The 17,471-nt window shown below is 40.6% G+C and overlaps 1 protein-coding gene across 1 annotated transcript in view; it reads right to left on the bottom strand.

Annotated features, from left to right (window-relative positions):
- Positions 1-17,471, bottom strand: part of Armc4 (armadillo repeat containing 4) — a 159,810-nt gene that overhangs the window by 15,780 nt on the left and 126,559 nt on the right. The window contains exon 20 of the mRNA XM_028763922.1: positions 16,562-16,783. Within this exon, the coding sequence (XP_028619755.1) occupies positions 16,562-16,783 (222 nt within the window). The remainder of the gene's footprint in view (positions 1-16,561; positions 16,784-17,471) is intronic.

Below are 17,471 nucleotides of genomic sequence, written 5' to 3'. Positions count from 1 at the left end.
TCTTTCAGTGATATTGATACAGAGCTTCTCCAAGATCTCTTAGAACTCATGTAGTCTTGGTGTGCTCATTTGGAGTCAGAGCAGCAATGGAGACCATAAAGTATCAGCATTATGGAGTACTGGAGTGCCTGAGACTGACAAGGAACCATTTTTCTCCTTAAGCTTTATTGCTTAGCACAATAGGTCCAAGGACTTAGTGCAGGTTTGGCAGGGCACTGTTTGCAATGCAGAGCTTATTCTTCAACCCTCGAGCCCTGGGGCAGGGTGGAGGCTAAAGCTCTCACACACAAACCCAACATCTCTGTTTCAGCACACCTGTTTACTCTGACAGAAGCAGGGGCCAAGAAAGTGGTCCTAGTGGTCATTAAATAGGGGTAGAGCTTGCTTTACAAATCATTTCCCCACAGTCAGAGGCTGTGAGGAGAAAGCATCACACAGCACGGCTCTCCAACTTGGCAGCGGCAGGTGGAATCTGTGAGGAATGTTTTACCTTAACTCAATAAATTGGCCCTGCCATGCTTTTTAAAGTTTTTCGTATACCACAAAATACATACTAAAGGGCAGTTTAGTTTACACAGAATCCCAGCTACATGACATATTTGAAGGTGACTTTGAGGCACATTCTCAAGCACGGAGCAACACTTTCTAAATTTACAGTCTGTGTGCTTGCTGCCAGCTGTAACTGCCAAAAGGCTTCTGAAATTGTGGCCGGTCTGTGGTGTCCCTAAAATCACCAGCAATTTAAAACATTAGCACCTGGCAATCATCAGCCGTCACAATGAGCGCCCGTATTTATCGCCTTACTTTTCCAGAGGATAAACTGACAGAAATTTAACTTCTCCAGCAGCATGTAAAATACAGCCTGGAGAATAACGCGCACTGTAGAAACTCAGCCTTTTCACCTATTGTTGAAAAGTTCAAATAAACAGTTTGAAGTCTGTGGCTTATGTGGCTACACAGAAGAAAATTATTGTCAATATCTATCCCTCTTCAGATTCTACTTATTGTGTCTTCACATTTACGTAGTATTTCAATATTAGGATATTACATTATGTGGTAGGAACTCAAAAAGGGAAACATTTCAGTGTTCCGGTCAACAAATATCTGTGGCATTCTGCTCATGGCAAGTGCTGCTTTTGTTCCTGGGGCTGTAGGATGTCCAAAAAGATTCCCTAGTTTACTGGGCTTACAAATAGCATCACTACCTTGGCGACGATAAACAAGTCTTACTAAGCCACGGAGGGGTAAGGGAAGAAGATAAACACAGGCACTGCTGATCCTCAGGAGTAGACCAGAAACCTGAAACCCCGGAGGCACCACATGTGAGCATACAGGTCCAAGGACTTAGTGTAGTTTTAGTGCAGGGACTGTTTGCAATGCAAACCTGATTCTTCCAGAAAGAGAGGAGTTCCAGGTCCAGGAAGAGCAGTGATGTAAGCCCAGGTGGAGGCTATTACAGTTACTAGTTAGAGTACAAACACGCAGATACCAGCTAAGAGTGTGAACAACGGACAGCCCCGTTCCACTTCCCATCATGGATATACCTGAGGTTACTTACCCAAAAGCATGTAGCAAATGAATGCCAGGACATAGTCCACATGTACTAATTTTCTTCAGGATGAACCATTAGTATTTTAGCGTAAAACCCCCAAATGCTACACTGTAACAATCTGAAAACTCCCTTTCCTTTGTACTGGGTTAGCATCACCAACCCAAACTCCTGACATCCAAAAATGTTTCCAAACCTGAGCATGATGTCATGGGTGGAAAATTCCACAATCTAGCCTCATGTAACCGTTCAGAAGTGGTAGGTGCAATAAAAAAATTAAAGAAAATTACCTTGGGTTTATGTGTGTAATGCAATGTAACTCTCATGTTTACACTTGAGTCTCACCCCTGGGGGGGGTCATCATTTGTATAGAGCAATATTCCAAAATATCTAGAAATGACAAACACTTTAGTATAAGCATTTAAGTGAGGGGACACTCTAGAAATGTGTCTGTGGGTAAGTGGCGCAGGGCTTACAGCGTCACTTGGCTATGTGTTAGCATATCTCAGAGTTCAGAGTTACTACTATGGCTGGTATCCCTCAGCCTTCAGGACTAGAATCAGGGCTCACGAATATAACACGTTCCATTCACAGGAAGAAACAAGTAGTAGACACTATTTCTCACTATTTCCGTAAGCCTTTTAGCATAGTCTAATTGGTCTTTTTATGGCACGAGATGATTGATTAGGCTTTCAAAAATGTGAATGGTCAATAAGCAATATTATTTATTTAATATACTATTAAATAAATCATCACTTTTCAATTTAAAAATAAACTATTCAGTAATAGTCCATTTGTAATCTAGTTGAATAATTAACAGAGTTAAAATCTGAAAATATATTGAAACATGGATGCCTGATTTAGTCATCATGGAATCTAAAGAGAATGGCTGAGTCAGGGGTTGGATTCCTGAAACCCCAGACTTTAGGAAGCCAAGGCAGGCAGACCACAAGCTCCAGGCCAGCCTGGACCACACAGTGGGAAAGTGTAGTTGAATGAATAAGTTAAGAAGAGCCTTGTACTTTCTCTGCATAGGACAACTGGACTGATGCTACTTGCTGTGATTTGGATGTGATCTGTTCTCCACATACATGTTCTAGAAGGTCACTGGTGGTGAGACGTGGTAAAGCCTTAAGTGCATCTTGGATCTCAAGTGCTTTCCCTTCACAGCCTGTGTATCGAGGGGACATTTCCCAACGTAAAACTATTGGTAACTGATTGGAACTGTAAGAAATGGAGCCCATATACCTCCAGAAGTTGGGAAATCACTGGGTCTTTGTGGCTGCCATCGAAAGCAATAAATAGGGAGACCCCAGCCTTTCTCGGGTGAATGTGATAATTTCATAAAAATTACACATTTCATGGGTTAGAGAGATGACTCAGCTGTTAAAAGTGCTGACTGCTCTTCTAGAGGTACGGAATTAAATTCCCAGAAGTCACATGGTGGCTCACAACCATCTGTAATGGGATGCAATGCTCTCTTCTTGTGGGTCTGAAGAGAGCAGCAGTGTACTCACATACATTAAATAAATAAATCTTTTTTTAAAAAAGTACCCAGTTCTATGGATCCTGCTTAATTCTTGTAAGAGAATTGATATAGAAGTTCATGACTTCCCATACTCTAGCCCTCAGTGTCATCATGTGATCTCTGTCTTGCGAGTACCATGCCTTCTTTGGAATGGCAGCCAGCAAAACCAATGAGCCTGGTTTTAGATTTTACTTTCCAAACCTGAGGCAAATAAAGTCTTTTTTTTTTTTCATCACAAATTATTCAACTTCAGGTACTTTGCCACAGTAATTAAAAAATAGACTGATACTTAATTTAGGCTTTTGGAGAACATTCAAGATCCCAAACTGCCCCCTGAGCAGAGTTATGAAAGTGGAATCGAGGGAGTGGCTTAGTGCCAAAGAGGTGCACTCATCCAGAGAGATAACTTGCCACAGAGCCTGGAAGATGGCTTACATTCCCACCTCTCCTGCCCTCTGACCATTGGTCTTCCCTCCTGTGCTGATTTCAGATGCTGTTGCCGTTTCATCACCTTAGGCAAACATTACTGCCTCTTTTGGATAAGATAATAGTTTTCTTTTAAAATGAGCTTTCCTACTTTTCCTTTTGTGCAAAATGAAAGGAGGAATGCCACTGCATTCTGGCAAAGGGCTGTTTAAGGAAAAAGAAACTCCTTGGAAATCTATTTTCACAGAAATTTCATCAGGTTTTCTACAATCAGGAAAGTGTGGCTTGGTAAAAACATTGACACTTGAAGTGGTTAGAGTGCATAGTTTAGTTTTTTTCTTACAAATCACTCATGTAACAAAAACACAGACTGAGCCATCAAACTAAATGTTGGTTTTCATTGTGGGGAAAGGAATACTAGGGTTCTTCCCTGGTTATTTTTCTCCTTGGGGATTCAAAATTTAAAGCTGGTTTGCAGAGACTAACAAAAACTTTGGAGATAATTTGCTTGCTTTTATTCATAGATGAACATAATTGTAGTACATAATGTAATTCAGTGGAATAGACAAACAAGTCTATCAAGGTGAGCCTTTGTGTTCTGTTACTTTTTAGAACACTCGTTACATTTGTTTTGTTTGAGTACATGTGTGCTTGTACACATGCGTTCTATAGAGCATGTATGTGGGGTTCAGAAAACAACATGGGGTAGTCAGTTCCCTCTACTGTGTGGAGCCTGGGAATTGAACTCTGGTTCTCAGGCTTGGTAGCAAGCCCTTCTACGTACTGAGACATCTGACCTACCCTCCTCTTGTCAGTCATGAGCCTGGCATATGCTTGTTTTCATTTATGTTTGTGGAAGTTAGAATTAATTTGATTCTTCAAATGAAATGTACTTACACATAAAGCAAATATAATGAATGTTCTAAAGAGTGACAGAGCACAAAGACTCATCTTGATAGACTTGTATATTCCACTGAGTTACATTATTATGTGCTACAATTATGTTCATCTATGAATAAAAGCAAGCAAACTGTTTCCAACGCTTTTGTTAGTCTCTGCAGACCAACTTTAAATTTTGAATCTTCAATGAGAAAAATAACCAGGGAAGAACCCTAACTCTCCTTTCATATTTGTGCCCGAAGACCTTTCGAAATGAAACATCTTATATCACAGCAATAGGCCAAGAATACAGATGATTTAGCTCCTAAATATTCCACTATGTTTTCTAGTTTTTTAAACAATAAACCTGACTGATCTTGAAGAAGGCAAGAAGGAGGAGTCTGAGATGGAACTGCCAATGCATGCATATTTCTGGTACACTAAAGACCCCAAGGTGCTAATTCAAGCTCTGTTTACTAACTGGATTGCTGTGTTTGAGAGAAAACAGAAGCTATTTTCTCAGTTCTAAAAGCTGCTTATTCATGAAACCTGGAATGCCATCACTATTGGTAGTAAATCTTATGTTCAGCATCTGTTACTAGCATTTTATTGAAGAAAACTCTTTTGGGTCAGCTGAGGGCTAGAAGAATGAGCTGGCCTGCGTTTGTGCACTGAGTCCACAAGCTGCCAATTACTAAAGTGAAAGTTTTGTTCCTGCTATGTTTTCTAACATGAAAACAAACAGTTGTGGGGGCATTTTGGTGCTAACCAAGAGGACACACTCTTCATGAGCTCAAAGAAAGATGTACTGTATAACCAGGTCGTGAGGTGCTGTCATTACTGCTCTGTGGTTTAGCAAAAGGGCCAGGCTGGTGAGAAAGGACAAGGCCAACATTCCAGATGCTAGATGAGACTGGCAACAAACACAGATAGGGAGTTGGGATAGCTTTCTCTGTTGTTTCTGCCAGATTCCTCAACTTGTTGACATCCTGATTGGGCGATGTAATCTGCAGGGTGCTCTCCCTTGAAGATGTCCATGAGCTTACTTTTCTGTGTCTTCTGCAATGGGTTTGACCATCTCCAGTGGTCTCTCATAGTGGGAAGTGACGCGCTCTTCAGAATTGACTGAGATTTCATTTCCTTGAAACAGAGATCATTTATCTAAAAGAACAACATAAAACTATCCGTCTGTGAGGTACAGCCACCGCTGACCAGTGCTGATGGACACGTAGCTCAGCAGGATGCTGTCTGACACACATCAGCATGGTCTTGTGACTGACTGAAGTGAATAACCAAATCTACTTAAGTCTGCGGCATCACAGAGTGCAGTTTAGATGAGATCAGGCTCCCCAGCACCAATGTTTTCTTCTACATGTGATTAAAACTCTGCTTCAGCCCAGCATTCCTAAGGGAAATGTTTAGGCCTGAGAATATCAGATTCCATGAAAATATGACTTTGTGTTGGAGAACTGGTCTCTTCCTTGACATCAGCATGTGACCATGTCACCACAGTTAGGAATGCTGGACTATTCTGTGGAATATCATTTGACTAACATGTTCAAGGTCCTGGGTTCAATTAGCAACATCTAGAAAAGATGGAGGAAAGGAAGGAAGGAAGGAAGGAAGGAAAGAAGGAAGGAAGGAAGGAAAGAAGGAAAGGAAGGAAAGAAGGAAAGGAAGGGAAGAATCTATAGTCATTGTCTCCACAGTAATTACCTCTAGTGAGGTCTTTAAATTTAAATAATAATGAGAAGAAAACCAAGTCAGTTAATTAAAATTCAGAAAAAGCAACGCTATTTATCTAAGTTCTAATTTGAGCTCTCATTTGGCATGAAATCACTATAGTAAGGCATAAGCCATTTCAGTAATCCATATAAATGCAAAGTTTGAATGTAACTGTACTGGGTTCTGTGGTGTGATACCCAGAAAACCAGAGCATAGAGTAGCTCCCTGGTATAGAGGCTTCTACATGCATTTGTTCTTACTGAGAGGTAGCTGGAGAACTTGGCATTGCAAATTAACATTTAAAAAAAGCAGCTATTATTTAAGTAGACCAATAGTCTAATTGTGCACTATGTCAACAAATTCTAGGACAATGATGTTTTGTGAGATATGAAGAAATATGTCAGTAATGCCAGACAAAGAAAGCTTCTTTTACTGATTCAGACGTATGGTGAGTTTTGAATGATAATCCGAAATATTTAAAGAGTGCTTAGAAAAGTCAGTAATCACACATTCTGCTTTTAAACCAGGGTTTAAAAAAATCAGTTTATATATATAACAAGTCTGGAAAGGGTATGGAAATTAATTTAGTGGTACACATACAGGTCAACTTTCAAATGTATCAAGTCAATTTTGCAGGGAAAATTGATACATGTAAATGTAGAAGCCTGGTAGCCAGCTATGGGAAGGATGTTCAGCATAGACTCATTATTTTGTCTACAGTCATGTGAAGCGGCAGGTTCACTTGGGTCTAGTGCTGCTCGCACTCAGGCTGCATGGGACTCCTCTGGAAACCCCACAGAAATTTGGATTTCAGTCTAGCAGGGAATAAGTTTGAGATTCTACACATCTAGCAAATACCCAGGTAAGGTTGTTACACTCTGCCTAGTTCCCTAAGACGAATAGAAAGTCCTTGGCAATCTTAGCAAGAAGCAGAAGCCTAATGCAAGGAGAACCAGCTTCCTCCGAGTCCACTCAGCCTAAGCATACACTGTGTTTTCCTGTTCACAGGATAAGAAGTCAAGATGCTGTAGAAGACATCAAATCTCCTTTCAGAGCCTTTCAAAGGGAGTAATGTGCTTTGGGTTGATGGGGGACTGTAGCATGTGTCCCAGATCCAATATGTTCATACTTTTAAAGCTTACAGGTTTTACGATTTTTAAGTAACATGTTCTCCTTATTTACATTTGGTGAGGAACAAATAAAGTAGCCCCAAATGACTGTCTGGTACACACCAAGATTCTGAAAAGCCAAGTTCTCCATCTTCCTACCTACCCCAAGTCCATATGAAGGAATTGTCTCTGTGTATGCACATGGTGTCACATACTAGAGCATGCTAAACACACAATCAATTCTTATTGTGTGATTTCAGCTTTTTGTTCAGAAGATTTGCTGCTATCTGGGATTCTCTGTTTCCTTTGAAGTCTCTGCTTCCCTGTGGTGAGCATGGCTGGGTGACTGGTTGAGAGGCTGGCCTAACTCTCATGACACTGAAACTCCTGTGGGTTGGTGAGAAACCAGCATGCATTTTTTTTTTTTTTAAGTAGGCTCCACATTGCTTCCAGGCAAACAAGACTGTGGGAAACATGGCATATTGAGCTGCAGAACACAACCTAAAAGTGGATGTTGTTACTCATGACATTCTGTGAGACACTGAGGGTGGTTTAAATACCAGGTTTTTTAGTTTGAACTTAGACTTTCTTTGATTTGATTAAGAATTGTCCTACTTCAGCTGGGAACTGTGTTGATGTTTATGGCCTGTGTTACCACCAAGGGCCATGTGGATGTCCGTGGACTGTTCTGCCACTGGGGCCCATGTTGATGTAAATGGCCTGTGCAACCACTGAGGACTATGATGGTGTCTGCACCTCATGCTGTGGCGGAGGATTGTGTTAATGTCTGTGTCTGTACTGCCACTGCAGACCACTCTTGAGGTCCGTGGGACTTGCTGATACACAAGACCATGTACCAGCCCATGATACATGCTCCTGCTCATGATAAAGGGCAAGGAAGCTGCTTTTGCCATGATATTGATGACTGCAGACTCGCAGTTGAGAAAGGAGAACACAGAAGGCCTATGTGACAACCTCTATCCCCTGCCCTACCCCAACTTCCACAAAGTAACAGCTGAGACAGAAAGCCATTGAAGAAAACTCTTAAAAGTTGTAATAAGGTTTCTGAAGTTAGCTCCCCATAATTGATGGCTTCTGGTGGGGTGTGGTAGGGGAAAAACTTTGTTTATGGGGCTGGCCACTGAGCATTCGACCGTCATCCCTCCAATGAGTATATGGGGCAACAGAAATTAGACTCTTCTTCTTCTTTTGGTTGGGGTGGGGGGTCATAAAGCAGGGGGAGTAGACCTGGGAAGACTAGGAAGTGAGTGTAATCAGGGTTCATGATATGAAATTCCCAAATAATAAAAATATTATAAAAATATCCTTTTCATAATATATAATCCATGTATTTATGGTAGCTGAAAGTGTGGGCCCTTCGTAGGAGGTGTTTGTAAAAGTTAGAAATAATAACAACATTTTCCTGCACCTCATGGAATGTTCTCCAAAACTGACTGCATACTTGGACACAAAGCAAATCTCAACAGATACAAGAAAATTAAAATAACATCTTCCTCCTAGCTTACTGCCATGAGCTAAAGGCTGGATATCCTAAGGCACAAGCAGAATCTGAAGTCAGCCTGGTCTACCTGGAGAGCTCCAAGCAAGAGCTTTATAAAGCTACAAATAAATAACAAAACAAACAAACAAATACATGCATATGAGGTGGAAAGTGACACCTTCTAACTTCCATATCAATAGGCATGGAGTAGTAGACCCTTACTGAGGGGGGGGGAGGGAGGGAGGGAGGGAGGGAGGGAAAGAAGAAAGAGGAGGAGGAGGAGGAGAAGGAGAAGAAGAAAGAGATGGAGATGGAGACAGAGAGACAGAGAAAGACAGAGACAGAGATGGACAGAAACTGAGACAGGGTCAGAGAACCCTTAATAAGCACATGGGCAAATGTGAAAATGACTAAGCTGAATAGAAGCCAGACAAACAGGACACTCCAAATACATGCTGTCTCGACCCAGATCACTGAGGTATGCCAGGACACACTGGGATCATTCTCTTGAGTTGATGAAAATTTGAAGAAAATGTTGTACCCACATATGTATGTGTGTACATTAGGGGAGCATACTTTAAGTGTATGAATCCACCTGACAACTATCCCTTAATTATGCTATAAAGATCTCTTAAAGTTAAGAAAATGAAATAAGAAAAACATCAGATGCAAACATCGTATTAAATGTGAATATAACCTTGCTGGCCCCTCCCTGAAGTACTCAAAGAAAAAATAAAAATGAGAAGAAGAGACAGTAATCAGAAAAAGATCTTCATGGTGGGTATTTAATGGACCTGTCATTTCTACACTAGTGGACAATCCTGTCATTCTGGAGTATCTGCAATATGAGTGAATTGTTTGAAATAATAATGCTTAATTAAGACTTTTGCTGGTTTGAGCTTTAGTAAAGTTTCTTTTATGAATGTGGGTACCCTTGTATTTGGAGCACAGATATTCAGAATTGAGAGTTCATCTTGGTAGATTTTTCCTTTGACAAGAATGAAGTGTCCTTCATTATCTTTTTTGATAACTTTTGGTTGAAAATCAATTTTACTCACAATTAGAATGGCTACTCCAGCTAGTTTCTTGAGACCATTTGCTTGGAGAATTGTTTTCCATCCTTTTATTCTGAAGTAGTGTCTGTTTTTGTCACTGAAGTGCATTTTCTGTATGCAGCAAAATTCTGGGTCCTGTTTACTTATCCAGTTCTTTTTATTGGGGAATTGAGTCCATTGATGTTAAGAGATATTAGGGAAAAGTGATTGTTTCTTCCTGTTATTTTTGTTATTAGAGGTAGAATTATGTTTGTGTAGCTATCTTCTTTTGGGTTTGTTGGAAGATTACCTTCTTGTTTTTTCTAGGTTGTAGTTGCCCTCCTTGTGTTGGAGTTTTCCATTTATTATCCTTTGTAGGACTGGATTTGTGGGAAGATATTGTTTAAATTTGGTTTTGTCATGGAATATCATGGTTTCTCCACCTATAGTGATCGAGAGTTTTGCTCCAATAGAGGGCTAATATTCAATATATATATATAAAGAACTCAAGAAATTAGACTCCAGACAACCAAATAATCCTATTAAAAATGGGATACAGAGCTAAACAAAGAATTCTCAACTGAGGAAACTCGAATGGCAGAGATGCACTAAAGAAATGCTCAGCATCCTTAGTCATCAGAGAAATGCAAATCAAAACAGCCATGGGTAAGATAAAAAACTCAGGTGATAGTAGATGCTGGTGAGGATGTGGAGAAAGAGGAACACTCCTCCATTATAGGTGGGATTGTAAGCTGGTGCAACCACTCTGGAAATCTGTCTGGTGGCTCCTCAGAAAATTGGACATAGCATTAACTGAGGACCCAACTATACCACTCCTGGGCATATACACAGAAGATGCTCCAACATATAACAAGGACACATGCTCCACTATGTTCATAGCAGCCTTATTTATAATAGCCAGAAGCTGGAAACAACCCAGATGTCCTTCAACAGAGGAATGGATACAGAAAATGTGGTATATTTACATAATGGAATATTACTCAGCTATTAAAATCAATGAATTTCAGAAATTCTTAGGTAAATAGATGGAACTAGAAAATATCATCCTGAGTGAGGTAACCCAATCACAAAAGAACACACGATATGTTCTCACTGATAATTGGATATTAGCCCAAAAGCTTGCAATACCCAAGAGACAACTCACAGACTACATGAAGCTCATGAAGAAGGAAGACCAAAGTGTGGGTGCTTTGGTCCTTCTTAGAAGGAGTAACAAAATACTCATATGGAGACAAAGTGTGGACAGAAACTGAATGAGGGGTTGTCTGGAGACTGTTCCACCTGAGTATCCATCCCATGTGAAGTCACCAAAGGTAACTGATGTGGATGCCAGGAAGTGCATGCTGACAGGAGCCTGATAGAGCTGTCTCCTTAGAGGTATTCCAGAGCCTGAAATATACAGCGGTGGATTATCTCACAGCTAACCATTGAGCTGATCATGGGGTTCCCAATGGATGAGTGAGGGAGAAGAATGAAGGAGCTGAAAGGGTTTGTGGGCTCATGAGGAGAGCAACAATATCAACCATTCAGAGTTCCCAGGGTCTAAACCACCAGCCTGGGAGCACATAGGGAGAGACCCATGGCTCCAGCTGTATATGTAGGGGAGGATGGCATTGTAGGGCATAGGTGGGAGAGGAAGTCCTTGGTCTAGTGAAGGCTGGATGCCCCAGTGTGGGGGAATTTATGGGTGGGGAGGTGGGAGTGGGCGGGTCAGTGGGTGTTCATCTTCACAGAAGCAGGAGGTGGGGGGATGGGATAGGTGGTTCCTGGGTGGGAGGGAAATGGGGAAAGGGGATCACATCTGAAATGTAAATAAAATATCCAATAAAAAAAATTGGAAAAAAAAAGAATTTTGATGGAGAGAAAACACTTAGAATAAACATCAGGCATGCAGGCACTGAAAAGCCTTAAAGAGCTCTGTGTCTAAAGTCCCTTCCCACGACTCACCAACACCCATGTTGCTTTTCTTTCCTCATGCTAGGGGTGATTCTGGATTCTTTCTGCTGGCTATCCAAGGCAACCCTTTTTGCTCTGTCCAAGTTGAATGGCTTCTTATTTCTTCTGCCAATGTGTGTCGTATTTCTGGTTGTCTTTTCTGCAGTTTTTTCAGTTTCCTGCCTTTTCTTGAGTTTTGCAGTCGCTTTCCCTTGCCTGACACAGACATCTACAAAAACAACTGCCATGTCACTGAGGGAAAGTGCCTTCTATAGACGTTCATCGCCTTCAGCTTGATCCTCTTCCTGCCTTAGTGAAATATTGTTCATTTTCCCCGTAATTTCTTCTCCTCCTTATGTTATTGTCTCAGGATGAAACTGTATCAATTAGCAAGCAACTGTGACGTGTCTGACTTCTCGTACTTTCATTCTAATGTCTAACAGACCAGTCTGCATGTTCAGCCACAAGCTTTTGGAATGATGCAAGCCCGCAAATCACAGAGGATATAGCTGGGTTATTCTCATCCCATTATATGTAGGGATTATATCCCATCATTATATGTAGGGCAGGGGAGCGATGTATAGACTTAAAAGGGAAGCTTCAAACACAGGATGATTTTTTACTATAACTGAATTAGGAAATCCTTGTTGACCTCTTAGCTGATTTTAAACATAAAACTATCTGAAACCCACTCTTTCATTGGTCCTAGAACTCCTGGGTCACTTGTTAAAGTTTCCCGTTTTCTTTGACAGCCTCCTCTTCTTAGTTTATAGGTCTTCAAAGTAAAATAAAAAACAAACAAACAAAAAACATTCCCCAGGCATCTCTAAACTGTACGGTAAAAATGACGGGTCTAGTTTCTTCGTGACTCCATGTCTCCCCTAAGCATCATGCCCCCCTATAGGGCTTCTAGGCTTACATCATCCAGTTGAGGACACTATCGCCCCCTCACTGAAGACTCCAGACATGGCTGCTCTGCCCTGAGAGGCACAGTAAGGCACATGCTAAATTCTGAAGACTTGGTTCCAAAAAATAGTGTAATATTTTATAATTTTATAATGACTGTACACTTAAAGCTATTTTGGATAAACTGGACTAAGATTCACTGCTAAAACCAACTTTCCCTACTTTTGTCTTTTCCTAAACTGTGACTTGTAAAAATCAGTAATTACATTACTATTGTATGCATGGGTCACGTGATATTCTATTTTTATTTGGTTTTGGCTTTTTTGAGATAGGGAGTAGTGGTTCTCATTTTGAAGTCCAGGTTAGCCTCAAATCATTCTTCTGTCTAAGCTTCCTCAGTTTTGGAACTCCAGGAAGGTGCCAGCATGTTTGGCTTGGCATTCCATGTCTACTTAGACAAACTTGCTTTTCACACAGCCTTCATGCTGAGCACATGAAGGGGCAGACTTTCATCTCTGCCCCGGAAGCTACACTTTACATGCCTGCTTGAAAGCATCCATCGATGTGAGGCAGACAGATGGCACTGTGCCAGCCAAAGCAGTTGAGAAAACTGTTGGGCACAGGAACTGACTTTACCATGAATTATGACTAGGACAACAGCTCTGGTCGCTGTGTCAGAACTTGTTGATATTTGTTCCTCAGCAACTACAGCAGGAAAGATTGCAGGCTGAGTGGTCACACTGTCAGGCTTTGAACAGAGCAGGGCAGAAACAATTACAACAGCCAGGAGGGGAGCTTGCATGGCAGGTTAGTGTTCAGTATTTGCCTAGCATATGTCAGGCCCTGTTTTGCTATCCAGCTCCACCAAAACAAAACAAAACAGAACAGGAAAATAGACAGGATTGTGTCACACGAGTAAATGAAGCTTATTGAGTCTCAAGCAGTGTTTCTCAACCTGTGGCTGGTGACCTCTTTGGCAAACCTATCTCAAAAATATTTACATTACTATTAGTGACAGTAGCAAAATTATAGATGAATGAAGTAGCAAGGAAAATAATGTTATGGTGGAAGGTCACCACAACATGAGGAACTATATTGAAGGGTTGGAGCATTAGGAAGGTTGAAAGCCACTAAGCTAAAGGTTTGTTTTTGTTTTGTCTTGTTTTGTTTTGTAAAGACAGTTTCTATGTGCTTAATGTGACATAGTTAGTTCCTGCAGGGACAGAAATGCCTGCCTACATCAACATTTTATTGCCTCTTTCATCGGTTGGAACCTTCTTTATTAACATGAGGCCTAAATTAATCCTAGAGGCTTTCCTTGACAAAGTAACAAAGTAACTACTAAACTGTTTATCAGCTCCCGGGGAGCCATGCCTACAGGCTTTAAAAGCAAGCAGAGAGAAGCAAACCACGTATTTCTCCCAAGCCCCGTGGGGTCTGCTGCTCTGCAGGGTGAAAATGAAGAAAGGCTCACTCAGCTGCACAGTCAGCCGCACACTCTACATCTCGTGTGATACCTCCCACAGGAAGGGCATTCTTCTCTCATTTTATGTGTTTGTTTAATTTGTGTGTGGTGAATGTAAATGTTCTTGTGTGTGTGTGAGTGTCCCTGCCTTTGGAGGCTGAGGGCCAATGTCAGATGTCTTTCATGTTGATTCTCACCTTAGTTTTGAGACAGGGTCTCTCCCTGAACCAAGAGGTTGATGACTTGACTTGGATGCCAGGCATCTGACCATTTCTGCCTCCCCAGCGCAGGCTTATAGACTTGTGTGTGCAACCATATCCAGCTTTTACATGGGTGCTATGGATTATGTTTAGGTCCTAGTACTTTTATGGCAGATAGTTAACCAACTGAGCCATCTCCCCAGACCATTTGCTACTATTTAAAATGAATTTGTTGTTCAGTCCCCCAATCCTGTCCTCTTCAGTTATCCTTTGATAAAAATGACAGGCAGTTAGAAACACAAGTACAAGACTTCTAGAAGGTTCTCTATGAGTTCTAAAAATGACCTAGGAAAGCCTCCAAGCTCATCATGCCCAGCATATGTCTTTGCTTTCTCTTTTCTGTCTCCATCATTTTCTGTCTTATGTTCTAACACGCCTGAAGTATATGGATGACTGAACACAGAGGCAAGACTCATGCTCAAACCGTCAGATCAGACCACCACAATCTATTGTCTCACTTCAGAAGAGATCTTTAGGAACTCTGTGCATGCCATTATGTCAATGGGCCACAACATATAAGCTTTACAAAACTTGAAACATTTTGAGCTATATGCCAGACATCTTATGAGGCTACTTAACATTTATAGCTTCAGTTTTTAAACCCTGCAGACTTAAAACATGCAGTGCAAGCTTTGTTCGGTTGCAGAACAGATAATTTAAAATCAGGCATCTCTTCTTGGCAAAGTGTGAATGCAATTATATAAAAGGGACAGTGTTTATGTCACTCTGCAGCAATGAAGTTAACATGCTAATTTTTTTAATAATTTACTTTTAAAAATTGTTAGTTAAAAGTTACTTTTTTATGCCAGATTTAAAATTTTTTGTTTGAAGAAGCATATACAGCTAACTTATGTGCCATAAAACATATTTATAATGAAAAGATTGGCATATTTAAATGTAAATTTGGTTTAATGACAGAAATATTAACATCCCATTTTTAAACTATATTAAGTTTGAAAGATAAATTAAAATAATTCACTGAAAATTACTAGTTGGCATTTTAAAAGCATTATTCTTACTAAGATGTTTCATGCTGACATATATAGATCTGACAAGATGACTAAGTGGAGATTCCTTATTCTTGTCTAAGATGTCATCTTTGGGTTTACATTTCCAATGTAAATGCATCTGGCTGACAGGGGCTTAGAATTAATGTAGCAAACAATAAAATTATCTTATGCAAGGGAACAAGTTATTAAAAGAACATTTTTCCTGTTTTTTTCCTGATAGAGATAAATGTACTCTGAGAGATTTTTTTGTTTTATTTTTTGCTTTTTCCTTTTTTTAAAGGTGGTGGTTCTGCTTTTGTCAGGATCTCGCCACTTTGTCAAGGTAGACCCCAAAATTATGATCCTCCTGCCTCAATTTCTCAAGTGCTGGATTTAGATACGTCCTACATACCCCGTGTCCTGGACACTTTTGTATTGATCACCACCATCAAAATGTTGTAGGTGATATATAGGTACATTTCAAGTTTGTGTGAGAAGTCTCTCATAAGCATATGTTAGCTAAAAGTGTATCAAATCAGATGCAGAATAAAAACAAAACAATCTCCAGATTGATCCTTTATTAGGATGCCACAGCTATCCAGCCTTGGTCCAGAGTTGTTCCAGCCACTTCTCTTGCTGTTCATAGACAGCGATGTATGTATTTGTCATTTCTTATTCATGTGCTAGGTAAACACTGCATCACAGAGGCTCATGAGTGCTTATCAATGTTCATGGGCTGTGCAATGCTCAGTGTAGTTCAAATTCAGGAATCATTACTTTACTAAGAACCCACATAGTCTCTGATTAAGCAAACTCCATCTCTATATAGTTTTATAATACAAACCATGATAATGCAGAGTCCAGATGCAGCTGTGACATGATGAAGGTGGCATATGCATGAAAATGCTCTTTTCTTTGTATGTGTGTGGACAGAGGTTGTCATTTATGAAGGCCAAAAGTCAACATATTAGCTGGATTGGCTGTTCATTGTGTTCCCAGGATCCTCCTGTCTCTCCACATGCTTCAACACCCACCTACTTCAGCTCCACCCCTGCTAGTACCAGACCTGACATTTACAGGGGTTCCTGGGATACACACTCAGGTCTTTGTGCTTGAACATATTACAGCAAGAACTTTGCCCACTGAGTCATTCTTTTTTAGTAAAACAATGTTCCTTACATGTCTTTCTACCGTACATTTATAAACTAGATCACAAACTGTTGAAACCACATACCTTTACAGCACCATTCTCATGCATGGTGATGCAGTTATCAGCATCTTCTGAGAGCTGGTACAAGGCCTGAGCTGTAGCTCGATGCACATTGGTGTCATTTGATTTCAGATAACGCACCAGTGGAGCCACAGCCTTGTGTTCACCAAAGGCCACTCTGTTCCTTCCCCACATACAACAGCGTGAGATAGCTTCTGCCAGGTGACGCCTCAGCTTGTCATTATTCTGGAAGAAATGAGTATGTGCTGCAGCCACTCTGTGAGGCTGGATATATGCACTTCATGCCTGCTACCCACTGAGAGGCCAGGGAGTCTGCAGGAGCACTCACTGGCTCCTTAGGAAGTACCTTGAAGGAACTAGAATTTTAGTTCTTTCTTTTAAATACATACATTCATATATATTTCTTTATACATCATATGTACATATGTAAGTGTAATATATGTGTACATATGTACATATATGTGTGTACATATATACATATATATCTGTAGAGAGATAGGTTATCACGATATATCTCTGACTGACCTTGAACTCAGTATGTAGACCAGGTTGGTCTCTAATCTACATGCCTCTGACTCTTGATTGGTGGGATTAAAGTACCTGGCCTTACAGAGTTTTCTATAAACTGAATGTAATCAGTGCTATCAAAGATGAGACCAGTGTCTAAAACTGGTCATTTGTTTCTGGAAGACTGATTACCTGTTGAGTCTACTCATAACAAAATCTTACAAATCAGGGCTAGCAAGGGGAGCAGTAGGTAAATGGGCTTATCACTGTGACCTTAGTTCCATCCTGGACCCTCATGGTAAAAGTTGTCCTATGACCTCCACATGCACAGTAATGGTATATACACATGTATGAATACTCTCTCTCTCTCTCTCTCTCTCTCTCTCTCTCTCTCTCTCTCTCTCTC

This window comes from Grammomys surdaster, unplaced genomic scaffold, assembly GCF_004785775.1.
Source record: "Grammomys surdaster isolate TR1022 unplaced genomic scaffold, NIH_TR_1.0 140, whole genome shotgun sequence".
NCBI lineage: Eukaryota > Metazoa > Chordata > Mammalia > Rodentia > Muridae > Grammomys > Grammomys surdaster.
The sequence above is the reverse complement of the archived record's forward strand: the minus strand, read 5'-3'. Positions and strand labels throughout refer to the sequence as shown.